The following is an 18,671-nucleotide window of genomic DNA, read 5'->3' as shown; positions in this document are numbered from 1 at the left end:
ATGTTAGGTTTAAAGGGAAGCACTGTAAGATCCCAATTTGAGATTTCATCATTTGTTATTAAGTGGAAAATAATTCCAACCCCATAAATAGAAAAATCAGACTGACTTTAGCAGTAACTTATGTGGCTTCATTACTATCATTACAGCCAAGACTTGATCTAGGGTAATTTATTTGTGCTGAAATGAAAGAACCACCAAACTAATGCAGTAACTGATTTCTGATAATGTGCAACATACTCTTGAATGCTCTGGGTATTTAAGATCATTTGAGGCAATGATCAGGGTAAGACCTTCAGAGAAATACCAATACTCTAGTAGCTGGTAAATATGATTTTACTGTATATATCTGCATTTGCTGTAGAGAGATATGATGACCATACAAGACCAAACAGGTCTGTGAATAAACTGTCATGTGGTCTTCTAACTGTTGAACAAAGTTTTGAAGCAGAATGGCTGTTAAAACAATAATGGACAAAGATATGAAACAGTAAAAAAACAAAAAAGACAACTGATAGTTATTTTTTGTCACTACACAAGCAATGTAACTCTCCCCCTTTCCTTTTTCTGTGTCAATATGATATATAATTATTATTGTCCACATAAAGTGTCTGTTCTCTTTATATATGGTTTGCATGTAACAGTGTAAGAATCAGATCAAAGTGCACATAAGAACTGACTTTTTAAATTGAATAGAAACAAGTTGTTTTGTTCATTCCTACTTCTCTCATTTGTACTATATTAAAGCAATCGGTTTCTGGTGTATAATTATTATTTTAGCCTTTAATCTTTCATTTCTGTAAAAAATAAGTGATATATGACTTTATATATCTTGTGCAAACCTTTAAAATTGTTTCACATTATATAATCCTAAATAAAGAGAACTAAAAACAGTGTTAAACATTCATCAGTCTTAACTTGAATGCTAAATCTGTTGTTAAATGTTGATAAATCATAAATGTTCATAAGTGAATTGATCTTTTCTTTTTGAGAATTCTATGCAATAAATCAATGACAATTTTAAATATGGGTTAAGTTGCTTTTATAGATTTGTCAGGACTTACAACAAGACCATTCTATATCAGGAAAAGGATCCAAAAGCATCTAGATAATCAACATATTTGATATTCCTTCTTGTAGAAACTAAATACTATGAAATACCTTTTAAGATAACTACAAGTCAGAATTACTTATTCAACTGTTGAGTCAGAATTACTTGTACAACTGTTGCTTTTGAGAATGAAGACAGAATGAATATGAAATGAATGTTTTCCTTCAATCCCCCCCCCCCCAAAAAAAAAAATGTTCTGCTTCTTCAATAGGCCACTTATATCTTCACCATTTCCCTTCCATGATATGAAAGCTTATTTAAACTTAGACACTTCTCTGCTTAAAGTTTAACTAGCAGTTATTATCGTAACGAGCTACAACAATAATAATAATGATAAATATTATAATCATTATTATTTTCATTGACGGTACAGTTAATGAAAATCTGATTCCCATCTCTGGTTTATTACATATGCTGAGCAAGATTTCTGATTTCTAATCCAACAAAAGGGTAAGGAAAATTAGGAAATATTTTAATAACTTTTACTTAAGTGTACCTTTTTACATATTACAGTAATATTTCAAGAGTAATATATTTAATCTGTGATAATTTGAAGAGGAAAATGAAAACTGCATTACCCTTAAGAAGAATATTACTTGCAACTTCCCTTTTTCTACAGCAAGAACAGTCAGAGATCAAAGCCATAATACCCACTGATGATACTGAAGAAGAGATGGTATCTCTGCAGTTAAATATAATCAGATACCAAAATAATTGAAAATGAGGAACCCAAGTGGCATTTTCTTTTTTTTCTTATTTTTCATGGTCATGCAATTAATAAAAATAAATTAACTTGCACTAACATCTTTCATCCTGTCGCTCTGTTTCTTGATTTAATAGATATAAATATGGTTGTTTCTTCATTCCCAAATATTACACCAGCACTTACCTGAATGCATACACAGGGAAGAATGATTCACTGGAAAGATTATCCATACAAAGGAGACTGGCATGGAACCGAGCCCCTACATTTTTTAATCATCATAACAGGTATTATGGCTTGTGTAATCAACTGCGCTCAGGGTATATATCCATCTTAACCTATCTTAATGACAATTATCGCACATTCACTTGCAAATAAAGCATCATAGTGTGAATAACTATATAACTATTCTCCTAAACAGTATAAAATTCTCATAGGATTTTCATAACATCACTGGGGCTTAAATACAGTATTATATTGTTTAATGTTTGTTTATAATACAAACTGCAAAACAACAGAAGTATCTCCATATAAAATAAATATAATTCCTAATATAAAACAATAACTGTGCCGTGCAGACAACTCCACTTCCTCTCCGAGCATTATAAATCACCTCCAAATATCGTATATGAGAAAGACTGGCAACCAAAGTCTTCTTTTCAGGAAATGTCATTACCAAGTTTGGAAAGCTGAAACATACGGAATGTATATTAGACATAAACTTTATAAATGATAAAAAGAAGTAACACCTTTATTTTTACTTTAGCAATACATATTAGAAGAAAAGATGAAAATTTCACAAACTGAGTGTGGTAAAAGATAACTTATTTTGCAATATATGAGGTATTGCCATTTGGTTTAGTTGGAAATGAAGTTCATGTGTAACAGCAAATTTAACAGAAAAGGAAAGAAAACTAATGTAACTTACCTGATTAAGAAATTGTTCAGCATTGACAACATCAGTGCAGCCATAGATAATTTTTTTGTTTGTAGCACCAGCTTTCTTCTTGGCATAATTAACAAGGTTATTGTACTCCATGTAGTTGCCACCACCCACAACAAACACAACTGACTCCTGTAAAGCGAAAATGGATTTAATGACATCTGGCATGTATGTCCATGCCATAGCATGAGTGGACTCCTCTCTGGGTGGCAGGTACACCTAAAAAGTTGTTCCCTTGTTCAACTATTCCTGTAGTAATTTAGGAGCTATTTTGGATCTTGTTCAATGGACAATTGTATATGCTACAGCCAAACCCACAGAAGGTGTAAAAATCATATGTTTCCCATTTTTCTGATATTTCCTTCAAGTAGCTGACTGTGTGCAGTGTCCGGCATGCAGTCAAAATTGGAGTGTGAAGCTCCCATCAGCAATGGGTTAAGGAATCTGTCAACCTAACCTTTATCTCTATCTCTATCTACATCTACATTAATTTCTACACCTATCTACATTATCCACTCAATTCCACAAACCTGGAATGGCGTTCTTGTTCGAGCTCCAGCCACGCTGCCATCTCCTGGTCGTAACATCTTGGGGTCAAAGTACTTGTACTCTTTCTCTTCTTCACTGTTTTTCAACTCCATCAAATGGTCTACAATTCTGGTAATTGGCAATTTCTGGAAGGAGTCGTGAAACACATTTTTGTTATATTAACATATGGAAAAAACTTTCAACATTATGTACACCTTAGAACATGATGAGAAACTAGGAACATTCTTTATTCTACACTACCAACAACACCCTTACTTTAAAATCAGTAAAATATGTTGGCAATTTCAACACTATCATATCTAAAGGGAAATTCTGAAGTCTTAAGCAAATATTTATTATGCTCTTGCAACAGAGGTTTACCTAAAACTCAATCTATTCAAAATGCTATAAACATTACATGCATCATGATTTCCTATATTTTTGTGAACTTTTTAATTCCACAAAATGACAAAATGGCATTTACATTTCTTTATCTGTTACCTTGGACTAAAAAAATTCAATGCAGCACAAATGAATAGTCAACCTAGGTCCATTTCAAGGAATATTTGAAGTAATCTCCTATCTACTTTACTTTCTTTCCCTCCTCTAGTCATACAATTACCTAGATTTCCAATTACTTATATTTGCAATTACACACACCTCTTATGTGCATTTTACACACGATTTAGAGACAACCTATACATACTCTACATTCAGGGGATACATTACTTACATTTTCCTTCAGCACGAAATTGACTCCTTCCACTACCAGAGCAGATCCCTGGTTCATCAGCTTAGAAAACATGGACACAGTCTTTGCTACTCCACCAGTGTATTCAGACATCCCACCTCCTGCAGTCATCTGGAAGTTCCAATATATTTTAATACTGTGCTAAGAAGAAGAAGAAAGTGTATGTATGTATATGTATGTATGTAAGTATATATGTATATGAAAACACACACACCCACCCACACCCACACCCACACCCACCCCCACCCACCCACACACACACAACACACACACACACATAACACACACACACACACTACACACACACACACACAACACACACACACACACAACACACAACATACACACACACACACAAAACACACACACACAACCCCCCCCCCCCCCCACACACACACAACACACACACACACACACACACAAACACCCCCCCCCCCACACACACACACACACACATCACAATTTAATATAATTTCTTTTTGCAGCTATATTCTTTGTGTACATATTACTGTGTTCATGTTCATATATATTCATATACAATCCTTATTTATTAACACGGACACATACTCACTGACCAGAACACATACAACACATACTGTACTTACCTTCATAAGAGATTTCCATCTCTTCATGTACAGCAGAGCTTTGGTGTCAGCTCCTGCATCAGCTAAAGCTTTCGCATAATCATTGAACTCTGCATCGGTCATGGTATTTGAACAAAGGTAAAGTATCAGGAAGACACGAAGTTTGTCCAAGGGAGTACCACACTCTGGGTCGTTTATTATCTAAAAGAAAATCAAGGATCTTCTTGTATTTATAGACCATATATTTTTTTCTATAAAACGTAAAGATAACAAAAAGAGATCAAAACTTTCGTTTCATCTCTCCTACCTAAATATTTATTTATTTTTTTTAATACAAAATCTGGCTAACTTACTGTCCTGAGAGAAAGCATATGATGGTTAAGATTTACCTCTTTTCCAAACCATTATTTTTACATGTTTACAGAAAGTAGATAATTTAATATGATACTGAATGATAATAAAAAATTCATGCTACTTTCCTGTTACTAACAAACACTTACTTCTAACAAAGGTTTCTCTAAGGTAGCACGACCCATAATCTTCTCCTCTGTCTCAAAGAAGACATCAAGCTTCCTTGATTTGATACTGTTCAACAAGGCTGGAAATACGAAGGCATAAGTACAGTACTTCATAGCAAAAGATGAATGAACTTGCCAAACAAATTATACAGTTAACATACAACATAAGTCTATTATGATTCAACTTAATTACACTATCAAACAAAAATCTAAAAAAAAAAAAAAAAAAAAAATCCATAAAAAAAAACTTGCATGATTTACACATTCCATATATACAGATCTAACAGCACCAATCAGAAATCAGAATCCTCATTTTACCCATGGCAATGCTCATGTGCTTGTCAATGTTTGCTTTCTTTTTAAGCAACTCTGGAAGGGAAGTGATGGCTGAGGTCAACTTGGCTGTGTTGTCACTGAGAAGATCAATTGCGTCCTCGTCTGGTAAGTCGCTCTTCAGGCCTTTAATGTGAGTCTCAGCTTTCTTGTAGTCCTCAAGCTCGTTCTCTACAGCTGCTGCTACGTCAGGGAAAGCACTACCTAAAAAAGAAAATGACAATACAATATATAGTTATCAATAGAAAGGGAATAACATTTAAAATATATATAATGTATAATAAACTATAGTTGTTATTTCCATACTCTCCCTCCCTCATTTTGCATTTGTATTTACAGAACTGATAATAGCTCCTATACAAAGACATGATAATCCATAAAGGGCATCTCAAATATTTGCACTGCCTTCTATATCTATTCATTATATGGCTAGATCACATATATGAGGCTCACCTTGTCAGACCTCCCTGAACTGAACTGAACTACTAACTTTCTATGTCTATTCAAAAAAATGAAATATTTGTATATATTCTTAAATTATGTGTTCAACAATGGCAGCTGATTTTGCATTTCTTTTTCTTCTTTTTATTAGCCCTTAGTTCAGATGCAAAGACCATAAAAAAACAAAGTGAACATCCTTTAACATGGTGATAAATAAAATAATGAAAATACCTTTGTGAGCACTCCAGAAATTATCCGAGTTATTAAGATCATATTCTTTTGTTTTGCTTCTGTTGGACATGTGGCTGGGGTCTTGCTCTGTCACAGTGACCCGATTTAAGCTCAGATTCAGCACGTCATGGGCAAGGGCTTGATAGGTCCAGGTGTGGTGCAGGGGGGTTGCAAGGTCAACGTTGCGGTCAACTAACACGAGGAGAGGTCTTTGGAAACTGTGAAATAAATTTGAAAAGTCTGCTTGTTAGTTGCTTCACTTTGTACATTTTCAGTGATCAACTATCACTCTCAACACATGGACACAAATAATATCCCATTATGAATTATTGTATGTGTAAAAAAAGAAGAAGAAAAAAAGTTCCCTTAGAATGCAGTGGAAGATTCAACAAGGAATCATTAAAAAAAAAAAAAAAAAAAGGTTCCCCCCTTACTCACTGACTCACCCCCCCCACACACGCGCACACACACACACTGAGTATTTAAACTCCTTCGATCCAGATGATGTGACTATCAGGTCATGAAAAATCTGGCTTGAGGGGTGGGTGACATGAACATGCCATCATGGGAAAATCTGGCTGCAATCCCGGGTGATGTGAACTTGCCATCATGAGCATTTTAGCTGAAGGCCTGGGTAACAAGAAAGACTCGCCATGAGTGCAGAAACTTCTTGGAGACTGATTAGACTCATTTGGAAGAGGCTTTTGCATTATTCCCATTTATAATCGAGTGTGGAATGTAATGTCCATGAGCCATGACTGGAAGAGTGCTGGCTCCAGGGTGGATGCCATTTCCATGCTCAACATCCTATTTCTTGCTGTCGTGACTGGCGGCACAAGTTGTATTACAGAAGTTTGAGTATTATGACAAATAAGCAAAAATCACACAAATAACAAAATGTTACTGAATACCTAGACGGATGATATGGAGTCTGTGCAAGGAAACCAGTCTATTACCATCTGGATAACGCAAATCAAATGAAAGTATGGACATTGGAAAATGGCTGGAAAGCTAAAAACGCTTATGCATAAAGAGAAAATAATATTGCAAAAGGGAGTAATAGAGTCTTGCCACTGAACACGAGTGTTTGCGTGTGCCCGGCCAACAAGCTGCACACCTTGGAGACCAGCCACTAACATAAGCCTATTACTGGTATTTTGGACCATGTGATTGCCATGAAGCAACCAGGGTTAAAGACACCTCAGTGCAGAATATGTAACCCTATATCATTACATCAATGACAATAAGAATTCTTTTCAACATTCCTCAGTCACCTTTAACAAAATCTTTACTTTATATATAACTTGACTCCCTTTTCATTATGCCAGTTAACTTACTAGTACCATATAACTTCTTGCTTCTATCAATAATTAAATATTCTATAATGATAATATTTTTGAAACTCTTGTCATATTTACAAATATTTGCAGTAGGAACTTACCTTAACTGTCCAGCTGCAAATGAATCTGTGGAGAGACCAGTGAAAAAGGAATTCCTTGTGTCACGTAAATTTTCTCGCAACTTCTTGTCCAGCCTTTCTGCAACACTTTCTGCTGCATTGCCCCTTTGGCACCTGATGATTGGAACTTGACCTGCAAAAGAGGAAACAAATCATCTTTGATTCTTTTAGCCAATATACTGAGTTAATCAATAATTCAGATTCATAATTCAGGAAGAACAAGAATAGCGACATGCTCCCTCTTCATACCTAAGTTGACAAACACAGAGAAGAGGCTATCCACAATGGAGTCCATGATGTGATCAATGTCTGAATCCTTAACATCCCCTCGATTTATAGCTGAAAAAAATAAGATAAAATGTTTATGTTACTAAAGCCAATGTTATTGCCCCTTTATTGATATCAATGTTTACTTCATTTATAGGTTATTGATGGTGAAGCAAATTACTAATGAAATATCCATTTAAACCCTATAGACAATATACAATACAGAGGTTACCAAACAGGTATCATACTTATTCCCATTCTACATTCATTTGCTAGACTTAACAGTAGGATCCGTGCCCACTTCACAAGTCTTTCAAGTCAAAAAGTTACAAAAGCATCAGAGGCAGGGCTTCCATGGTGGCATGGGGGGAGGGGGGGGCACCCACCCCTACCTGCAATGTGCCCCCCCAATGGTCATTAACTTGTCGTAATGTCAATCATTGTGTGAAGTTCTTTACTGACGGTGCACATTGCACCTTGAATTTAAGTGGTACTTAGTTAAAACTGATTACTACACAAAAGATCACTGCTACGTTCACCGTACAGAGCTACAAGCACTGTACAGCAAACATCATAGTGCTCTGTGTGTTAGCCTACTACTTGGTAAAGAGTACATCTAGTATATTTTATGTGGCCAAGAAAAGCAAGATGAAACTGTACAATATAAATATTGAAGTGGGCAGTCTTAATTTTTGTTACATTTGGGTGCCCCCCCCAGTTTTATTGTTGTTACCCCCTGTGCCCCCCACCAGAAAATTATCTGGACACGTCCCTGAAAGGCATCTATCACTTACCATAATATGAGAGAGCATCAGAACCCTGGTGTTTCAATGTGAACATATCATCCTCTAAACTGATGAAATTGACATACTGGTCAAATACCTACAAGAGAAATATATGATTATTTCCACACCATTAATAGGATATTGCTGAATTTATTAAAAAAAAAAAAAAAAAGAAAAGAAAGAAAGAAAGAAAAAAAGTCTATTAAGATTATGATAGGTCTTGCACAGTATATTGAAAATTTTTGTAAGTCAAAACAAAATACTACAGTGAAATCATCCTTTTCATATACAAAAACTTGTAAACAGTTACTATGCATTGCATGAGAAAATTATTTTCTCCTGTTTTTTTATAATTCATTCTGAGTTATGCTCTAAGCATTTACAAACCCATAAATGGTTTCATTCTTATTTTTCTTACTACTCAAGCAAATATTTCATTCACAGTAATGGACACTTTCCAGAATACAAAGGTTCAAATAATACCAAATATGACTAAGGAATACAATATCTATTCATAGATATTGAAATTTAAATCACTTACCTTCTTAATATTGCTTTGACATCCAGCCTGTAGAGCAGCAAGGGCCAAATCTTCCATTTTCTGACGACTGATTGGAGATATAAAGTTGAGGTAATAAGCGGAATATAAGCCATCAGAGAAGTCCTGTCCAATCCGGATTAAGTTTTCTTCTGTTGGCTGACAAAAGTATATTGCTGGGACATCTGGCACTTCTCCTCTCTCGCTGTGCAGAAGCCTGTGAATTATTCAAATGTGAGTATAACTCTTTCCCAATCACCTACTGCATTTGTAAGTATACATATACATATACATATACATATATACACACACACACACGTATATATATATATATATATATATATATATATATATATATATATATATATATATATATATATATATATATATATATACATATACATATATGCAGACAGACACAAACACATACATAAAAATAAAATATAAATATGAATATATATATATATATATATATATATATATATATATATATATATATATATATATATACATATATATATATATATATATATATATATATATATATATATATATATATATATATATATATATACATATAATATATACACACACACACACACACACACACACACACACACACACACACACACACACACACACACACACACACACACACACACACACACACACACACACACACACATATATATATATTCACATATATATATACATATACATATATGCAGACAGACACATACACATACACAAAGATAAAATAGTCCATATTACATTTTCACAGATCAACTATCACCCTTAACAAAGGGACACAATTGGACACAGACACAAACACACACTTATATATGGATAAATATAAATGCTGATCTATAGCCATGTCCAACTTTTTATCACATATGCATTCATATTCAATATTCTATAAACATAATAAAAAATGCTTACATGTGCAGTGTGATTCCCATCTCTCGCAGGTCCTTGACTGAGAGTAGTGGAGAAATGATGTCTTGACCATGTTTGTCATAAATCAGGACAGAAAAGGTTGTTTCACTGCCTACAGTGGTATTTCCGACACCACTGTTCAGATTTATCATCCGCCGCAGCGATGCTATGACAAAGCAAGTTATATTAATTAGAGGTGTTTCCCATGCAGTATATTTCTCTGTATCAGTCCATTCCCAATACTTTAATGTATAAATAGTATACCTAAATTATTATTCTCATAGAGAATCACTGTATTCCAGCTAGCAAAATTAGAAATTATGGGCTTAGAAATTTATGACAATAAAAAATATGACATAATCCTTGAGAATTTACTGATTATTTTAATTAGAATAAAAATGTAGTCAGCTAAAAATTACTGATCTTGAAATAAGTGTACAAATGAGCCCCATCTCTATCAAAGGTTTAATAAGCCAATTTCCACCACAGCTGCCTCTCTCCTTCCTAAAGTCCTGGCTAACTTTTGTTCTGACATGACAAGAATTTGTAGACCTCCCTGGAGCAACCTCTATATTGCCTTAATATTTAAGGTTGCCACTCTGGGCTTTGCCAAAGAGCCAACAGTCACAGAGGCCATGGATATCATTTGGCAAAACTCATCTCCATAACTACAAGATAAAATGATGACCCTTGATTTGCACACAAAAAATAGGACTCTTCCCGGATCTATAGCCTTATGGGAAATGTTAGAATCCCTAATTAATATAACAGACTCTCTGGCTGGCTTCCAAGATCTGGCAACAGGAAAGAGCCCATCAGATACACCATATCATAATCACTGTAGTCAAGATCAGAGGCTATTTCATTTTCTCAGTGTCATTACAAACGTCCTATTTTGAAAGTCAATCTGGCTTAATTTAATGCCACCAAAAAATATAATGTTCACTGTAGTTTTGTGAATGTTACACGTAGAAGGCTCCTAAAGTGCTCAGCCACTAAGGTGACCTCATTTGATTTAAGCCTTTTCCTTGAGTTTTTTTTTGGGGGAAAAAAAAATCTAATGCTATTAATATTATTGATGTCATTATCTTGTTACAAACATAACTAATAGCAATAAAAGATGAAAGAAAATATTTCTGTAAGTCAAGGAAATTGGTAAACAGTAAGGTGGACAGTTCTAGTAATTGACTCCTTACTGACTAAGCACTTGTAGAGACATATATGTGCAAAGACAATTAATAAACAAAACACGAAAAGGGCACATCCTTTACATATATGCCATCTCCAACAGCATTGGGTTAATTGGCAAGATCTACCTTGGTATATATTTTGGCCCTTTTACCTACCATGAGTTTTAAGAAAAAAAATTAAGACTATAATCATACAGGATGGACATGAAATACTCAAAATCTATTACTCTTGACCTTTAGATCAACTCTTCCTTGTGCATAGAAAGACAAGCCAGAATCCATTTTGTTTGACACCTTTTCTGGATTTTGCCAACGACATGTGAATATCCAGGGTATGATATATCAGAAAGAAAATATATTGGAACTATTAAAATACGATATCCTACATATAAGCTTTTCATTTGATGCTTCATTCTGAATGCAATAGTGACTACATATATATCATAATTTGGAATACATTTCTTCCCTTCCAAAGAGTCATATCCTTAAAAACAACTATGAAGGACAAGCTTACCACAAGGGTTATATAAACCAAATACAGAAGAAAAGGAGGAACATTTGACATGAAATACGGTAATTTAGGATACAAGTGTCAGTCATGGATATTCAATGACCATTCATTACCAGTGGAACATTTAATTGCAAAATGATAATCCTTAAATGACAAGAATTAAATGTACACAATACGGAAAATGTATTGACTAACCGAAAGACAATTTTTACATTTATATCTTAATATTGGATGCTATGACAATCCAAATATAAATCATCGGCCCAAAAGTGTGAAAAGAGAAGTGAGAATCCAAGAAACATATTACTGCAAATGTCATGAAACTCATCTGTCACTCTGACATTAGTGACATCAATTTCTAATGGAAATTCTCCACTTTAATTAGCTGTAGTTACACATACGTTACAGTACGTTAACATATGTGTGGTTATAGAAAAACTGCCTAATATTTCCTCTATAACACATAAATAAACCAAATTTACCTATTTGCTTTTCCCGAAGACTTGACATGGTTTGTTTACGTGGAGGAAGAGCGAGACTGAATGCAAAGATTTAAAACTCTATTGCCGTCTTGGAGTTTTTTGTAGAGGAGATTAAATTGAAACTGAATGAAATATTAATATGTTCTTATCAATATCAATAATAAATTGTGATCTCTTCAACAAAGGTAAACTTGTTTTATAGATATTATCTTTATATTCCAAAATATCTACATTTCTTTACGTGGACCAGCGAATATGAATATAAAGATATCTACATCACCCCATCAAAATTTCTATTAAAATAAAGATAAATCCTTAAATTAAAGAAAATTTCATATATACCTGTAAACAAAAGTTTTGATGCTGTAAGTTGATTAAAAATCATATTTTATACTCATACCCTCTTGTTCACATAAAATGTATACATTTCTCTCTTTTTAATTGCGCTATTCAATTATATAAACAAATTATATTATCAGTACTACAAAATTTATCGTTATCATTAATGAATATGTTAAGGACTAAAAGCAGTGAAACAAGAGAATTACAAAGCCGTTTAAAGTTCCGTCTGTACCAACTCCTTCCCGTGAAAAGGAAAAGGGTAATTTCTTTCCGTAATTAATGTCCAATATCTTTATGATAGGTTATCTATAGGTAGAAGAACGTTTTGTGTTGTTCATTCTGGAGGGCGATTGTAAAATGTGTAATTAAGAACGATTTTGTTAGTTATAGGGTACTGTATGAGTTACATCACCTGCTTGTATTTTTAGAACCATTTTAAATATATTTATGTAATATATATGAATATTTTGCTGTAACTGACATATTTTTTGAATTGTCATTTGCATTTTCTCCAATTTTCTTTTATCTTGTGTTTGATTTCTTGCTATATCATCATATATAACATAGAGTATGATTTTGAATTTTTAGATTAAATATACATATATTTTTTTAAAGTTAAAGAATCAAGTATTATATCAATTTGGGAAAATACGAGCGCATGTCTTGTAGGTTCCCTTTTATTTGGGCAATTTTAGAGTGCTCATCAAATCCAACGGAAGACGTGCGACAATTTTGCAAAGGAACGTTCTCGGGTTTATTAATGTTTTGGTGTTTTTGGTTGATTTAAAACTGAGTTTAATTAGTTTAACAGCACATGAAACAATGCTAATATAGATATGAGAGATAACCTTCATATTATATAAGCCCACCATTGCTGTATTAGATTGTAGCTCGAAATACAATTTGAGACGCTGGGCTCCTTGCTTCGTTAATTATTTTTTATTAATGGTGATTAATAGACCTTCATGATACATATTCGGGAAGACAAAAGCAATCAAACTTCCCTGATAATTCAACAATAGATAAAGAGGCTGCCTAATTTTTATCATTCCTAAATCCGATTTGTAGAGGTTTCTTGGCCTTTGCCGGAGCAAGAGGCGCGGAGGACAAAGCATTGCTTGGTGCATTTCTGTAAACTGATTTTGTCATCCATTTTTTTTTTTTTTTTATATAACTTTTCTAAATTTTGAATGAGGTACTAATGATAGAAAATAACGTGATACTGTCTTGTATTACTGTAATTACGAATGTATATGATTTGTCACATACATGAATCTCGCAATCATCTTTATATTTTTGTTATTCTGATGATAAGGAAACTGGATAATTGCTCTGCATATGAACGCAAGAAGCCTATACATAACACTTGTTGGCAAAAGCTAACAAATTTTACTCACATACGTTCAGTAAGATAAATTTTGAATTCATTCCATAATTGATAATAAATTTCCATGGAATATCAATATAAATATGAATATAGATAAAAATATAAATATAAATTGAATATAAATATTAATATTGATAATAATATTAATATTTATATGAGTATAAGTATAAGTATAAGTATAAGTATAAGTATACCTATAAGTATTAAAAAAAAAAGAAAAGAAAAGAAAAAAAAAAATATATATATATACATATATATACTTATTTATATACATAGATAACCATACACACATATTTATATACATATATATAGACATTTTCATATTCATAAATATATATATATATATATATATATATATATATATATATATATATATATATATATATATATATATATATATATATATATATATATATATTATATATATATACACGCACACACACACACATAATATATATATATATATATATATATATATATATATATATATATATATATATATATATATATTATATATACATATATATTATATATACATATATATATATACATATATATACATATATATACATATATATATATATATATATATATATATATATATATATATATATATATATATAAATATAGATATAGATATAGATATAGATATAGATACAAATACAAAGAATAAGAATAAGAATAAGAATAAGAATAAGAATAAGAATAAGAATAAGAATAAGAATAAGAATAAGAATAGAAATAGAAAAAAATATATATAAATATATATATGTATATATATATATTATATATATATATATATATATATATATATATATATATATATATATATATATATATATATATATATATATATATATAGAATTATATTCACACACGTGCAATTATATATTTATATGATATATATGATACATATATATAATAGATATATATGTATATTTAATCGTGTTTGAAAAGAATTTCTTTACTGAGAGTAAGACAAGAAGGATATAGCTAATAATAGTAAGAGTATTTGTGAAAATGCAGCTTAAATAATTGTCTTTAAGAAAATGTGTAAACTGACTGTTTTACATTACTTTGCAGATTCCACTCCAGTGATGACTGTGCTTTCACGGTTACAAACAGCTGCTCCTATGGTGAGGCAGCTACACAGAACTCAAGTTTGGGGATGGCTTGTTAGAGGCAGTGATGCGCAACACAGTTTAATAGCACGAGGGCTGAGACAGCCTCGAGGAAGGAGTAGACCTGGAGGAATGAACCTGGCTCCGCAGACAGCTTTGGAGACCGCTCAAGAAAGTCAGGCAGGAACTAGCCTGTTGAAGAGTGCGTTATTTACAGCTGGCTTTTGTGGCACGACTTTTGTTGGTGCGGCAATTTGGCAGTACGAGACACTTCGGTCTCGCCTGGGCCAGAGGTCATGGACAGACTGGGTTCATAAACAGTGGAATGAAATGGAGGGATGGCAGCACAAACAAGGAGACATTAGAAAGGAAATTAATAAATGGTGGAATAATTTGACAGAGGGACAGAAAGTCTTCTGGCCAATATGTTTTATCAACACCGTAGTGTTTGCCTGTTGGAATAACCCATCCTTTCAAAGAACGATGTTGAAATATTTCTGTTCAAACCCAGCAGCTCGAGCTGTATGTTGGCCAATGTTCCTTTCTACTTTCAGTCACTTTGCGTTCTTCCATTTGGCAATGAACATGTACGTGTTACACAGCTTCAGTACTGGTGTTTGTGCCTCTTTAGGTAAAGAACAGTTTCTTGCCATGTATCTAAGCGGAGGTGTCGTGTCCTCTCTAGCCAGCCACGTCTTCAAAGTAGCAATGAGGTGTCCTGGACCATCATTAGGAGCTTCAGGAGCCATCATGGCTCTTCTAGGTTATTTCTGCACCCAGAATCCAAATGCACAGCTTGGTATTGTCTTCATTCCAGGAATAAGTTTCTCTGCTGACAGTGCTCTCAAAGCTGTCATGTGCCTGGATGCTGTAGGGATTGCTCTAGGATGGCGCACATTCGATCATGCTGCCCATCTGGGAGGAGCACTCTTCGGTTTGCTGTATGCTCTTTATGGGACAAAGCACATTTGGGGGAACAGAGAGCCCATCATGAGGCAATGGCACGAAATTAGAAATAAAGCCAGCGAGAGGGTTGAAGGAAGATCTAAAGACGAGTGATTTGTTGGTCTTTAGATTACGATAATAGTTTTTGAGTAATTTGCAATGCTTTCTTCTCTGTTTTCAATTTGTAATGGCTTTACTATTAAAAAAATGTTCAGGGTCCCTTCTGGTGCTGAGAACCCTTACATTACATTTGGTATTCTAAAATGCTACTTCCTCTCTGCCATAGCCATAAGGGGACTATCAATCAAACTGTTCTAATGTAAAGTGAAAAATTCTCCAAAAAAGATAATAGAAGATTCTGAGTATGGTTTATCCACTTTGTACCATTCTTTTGTCTTCTTTTAGTTCTTAAAAATGGCTCCTTTATTAATGCATTTTAGAAAGGTAATATGATCTTCCTTCCAATTTAGTCTTGAAAAAAGAAAACAAGTACATGAATCAAAATTTTAGAGAAAATTTGAACAACACAGTGGCAGATTCTCTGAAAGAAACAGCTTTGAAGCTTTTCAGTTTTTAAAGTAGGTCTGTGGAGCTATTATAAACACTGTTGTAAAATGTGGCACTTTTTGTGGGGTGTGGGGAGTTGCTTGTCATGGGCCTATTTGGATAATAATGTGTATTATTCAAAGTTATAATTCATCTGTTTTTAAATCTTATTGCATCAATTTCAAAGCATGCTTTATCCCATGCATATAATAAAGTAAACATCTCGTATTCTTGCAACTATGTGTATTTTCGTTATATGTCATTGTTATTATCATTATTTAGATAATTATTATTATTATTATTATTTTTATCTTTATTATTTATTATTTATTATTAATAATATCAATACCATCAGAATGATTGTTATTATTATTATTGTTATTGTTGTTATTATTATTATTATTATTATTATTATTATTATTATTATTATTATTATTATTATTATTATTATTATTATCATCATCATTATCATTATTATTATCTTTTTTTTTGTGTGTAAATGCTGCCATCATTGCCAACTACAAAGGGAAAGTAACTATTTTAAGAATACCAAAAAACCAGGTCACTATTATAAAGGTAACATTCAAGGTGAGTGTAGGGATACTTTGGAAGTTTTAACAAAATGCGTACCCTTTTATTTTATTTAATTTGTTTATTATTATTATTATTTCATGGAATGTGTTCAGTATCTCTTAACAAATATCAACCTTGAGAGTATGTTCTGTATTATTGAGAAGTACTATGAAATGAGTCGTCTTGTATCCTATAAAAAAATACAAAAGATAGTCCAGTTTAGACTGTGAACTGAAATAATAATGTTGGGAAAGCTATTCTTACCTTTGTATTTAATGGATAGGATGCAGATCTCCTCATGGACACGTTTAATTTCTTTGTGTAAATGTGTTATGTATATTTTTAATAATCTTATTTGTTAAATGATATTGACACGTTCTCACTAAAGATGCCTTTTATTTTTGTGTCAAGAATGTTTGTTTATCCTTTTATTCGGATATTTGAGTATTTGTAAATTTCTTGTTACCTTGTAAATTCTTTGATGCTGGTACTAGACTGTTTTATATCTTGCTCTATTGTAAATAGTGATACTGCTAAAAAGAAAAAAAATTATATTTATTTATTTACTGTTTTGGTACATGGCAGTACTGTCATTAAGACTGTGCATATGTAAATAAAAATATAGACGATAAATCCTGTATCAAGATCCTTTTTGTGTAACAGGCTGCTTGTTTTGGTGCCACTGATACTATGTATCTTCATTTGGAAACATCAGAAAAGTCTAATGAAAATTTAATGTGTTAAAGATTTCCTGAGACCAGAAACACAGACGAGAGTATGGTAGATTTATTCAAAACAACTGATATGACACCAGTGTTACACAGAAAAAAAGTGTTCTATTAGATTGACATTGATATGAATTAAATCTTCTAGCTACATGCAGATAAGATGCTAAGAATCACAGGGTATCTCATTAAAACTTATTCAATCTGGCACTGTATACGTTTGGTTTCTTGTCTCTGAAATACAAATTGATGTGATGGGAAATGTTAATGGAAGGTTGTTATTAATTTTTTTTTCTTTTTTATTTACAGAATTTTAGAAATAGATTTAATCAAAGCAAAAATCCAACATTTACTGTATGGTATATTGCTGGGTCAAATATGAAATATTTATAAAGTAGTTAACTGTAAAATCTAACCGTGTGGGCTGCGATCATTGCTCCCCCCCCCCCCCCACGCTATTCACACTCTGGAAAAAAGAATCCACTGGTTTTACGACAGCACAAAGCCTAAGACCGTAAGATCCGTTAAAAAAAGTTTCCAACAGTTTACATGTGATTTATATATCCTCATTAATCTGATTAGTTTCCTTTCACGAACTTTCCAGTAAAGAATGTTAGTGGATTCGGCACCCGAGTCATGCAGGGCTGACGGAAGATCTGCTTCGTGATGATACAAAAGTTACGTGCAAATCCTTAAAGAATACGCATTTCCTTTTTTATCATCG

The 18,671-nt window shown here is 32.7% G+C and overlaps 2 protein-coding genes across 2 annotated transcripts; one reads left to right on the top strand and one right to left on the bottom strand.

Annotated features, from left to right (window-relative positions):
• Positions 1-1,575: 1,575 nt before the first annotated feature.
• On the bottom strand, positions 1,576-12,415 carry Slh (sec1 family domain containing Slh). Its single transcript, XM_027373788.2, has 14 exons — positions 12,309-12,415; positions 10,129-10,291; positions 9,193-9,406; positions 8,661-8,748; positions 7,849-7,938; positions 7,582-7,732; positions 6,141-6,358; positions 5,454-5,672; positions 5,118-5,215; positions 4,639-4,818; positions 4,016-4,144; positions 3,285-3,428; positions 2,740-2,886; positions 1,576-2,500 (listed from the first exon to the last, which is right to left on the bottom strand). Exons 1-14 carry the CDS (start codon positions 12,334-12,336, stop codon positions 2,471-2,473), a joined length of 1,899 nt encoding a protein of 632 aa, XP_027229589.1. The 5' UTR covers positions 12,337-12,415; the 3' UTR covers positions 1,576-2,470.
• Positions 12,416-12,782: 367 nt separating this feature from the next.
• On the top strand, positions 12,783-17,855 carry rho-7 (rhomboid family intramembrane serine protease rho-7). Its single transcript, XM_027373784.2, has 2 exons — positions 12,783-12,909; positions 15,121-17,855. The coding sequence occupies exon 2, from the start codon at positions 15,135-15,137 to the stop codon at positions 16,215-16,217; it is 1,083 nt and encodes a 360-aa protein (XP_027229585.1). The 5' UTR covers positions 12,783-12,909; positions 15,121-15,134; the 3' UTR covers positions 16,218-17,855.
• Positions 17,856-18,671: the final 816 nt, after the last annotated feature.

This window comes from Penaeus vannamei, chromosome 36, assembly GCF_042767895.1.
Source record: "Penaeus vannamei isolate JL-2024 chromosome 36, ASM4276789v1, whole genome shotgun sequence".
NCBI classification, from domain to species: Eukaryota; Metazoa; Arthropoda; class Malacostraca; order Decapoda; family Penaeidae; genus Penaeus; species Penaeus vannamei.
This window is presented reverse-complemented; position numbering and strand designations above follow the sequence as displayed.

Bases quoted from the DNA above. Each gene is read 5' to 3' on its own strand.
- Slh (XM_027373788.2), bottom strand. From the start codon at position 12,336: ATGTCAAGTCTTCGGGAAAAGCAAATAG. The intron at 7,939-8,660 runs GTAAGTGATAGA...TATTTTTTTCAG, and splicing joins TGATGCTCTCTCATATTATG to CTATAAATCGAGGGGATGTT. The intron at 2,887-3,284 runs GTTTGTGGAATT...TTCGCTTTACAG, and splicing joins GAACAAGAACGCCATTCCAG to GAGTCAGTTGTGTTTGTTGT.
- rho-7 (XM_027373784.2), top strand. From the start codon at position 15,135: ATGACTGTGCTTTCACGGTTACAAACAGCTGCTCCTATGGTGAGGCAG.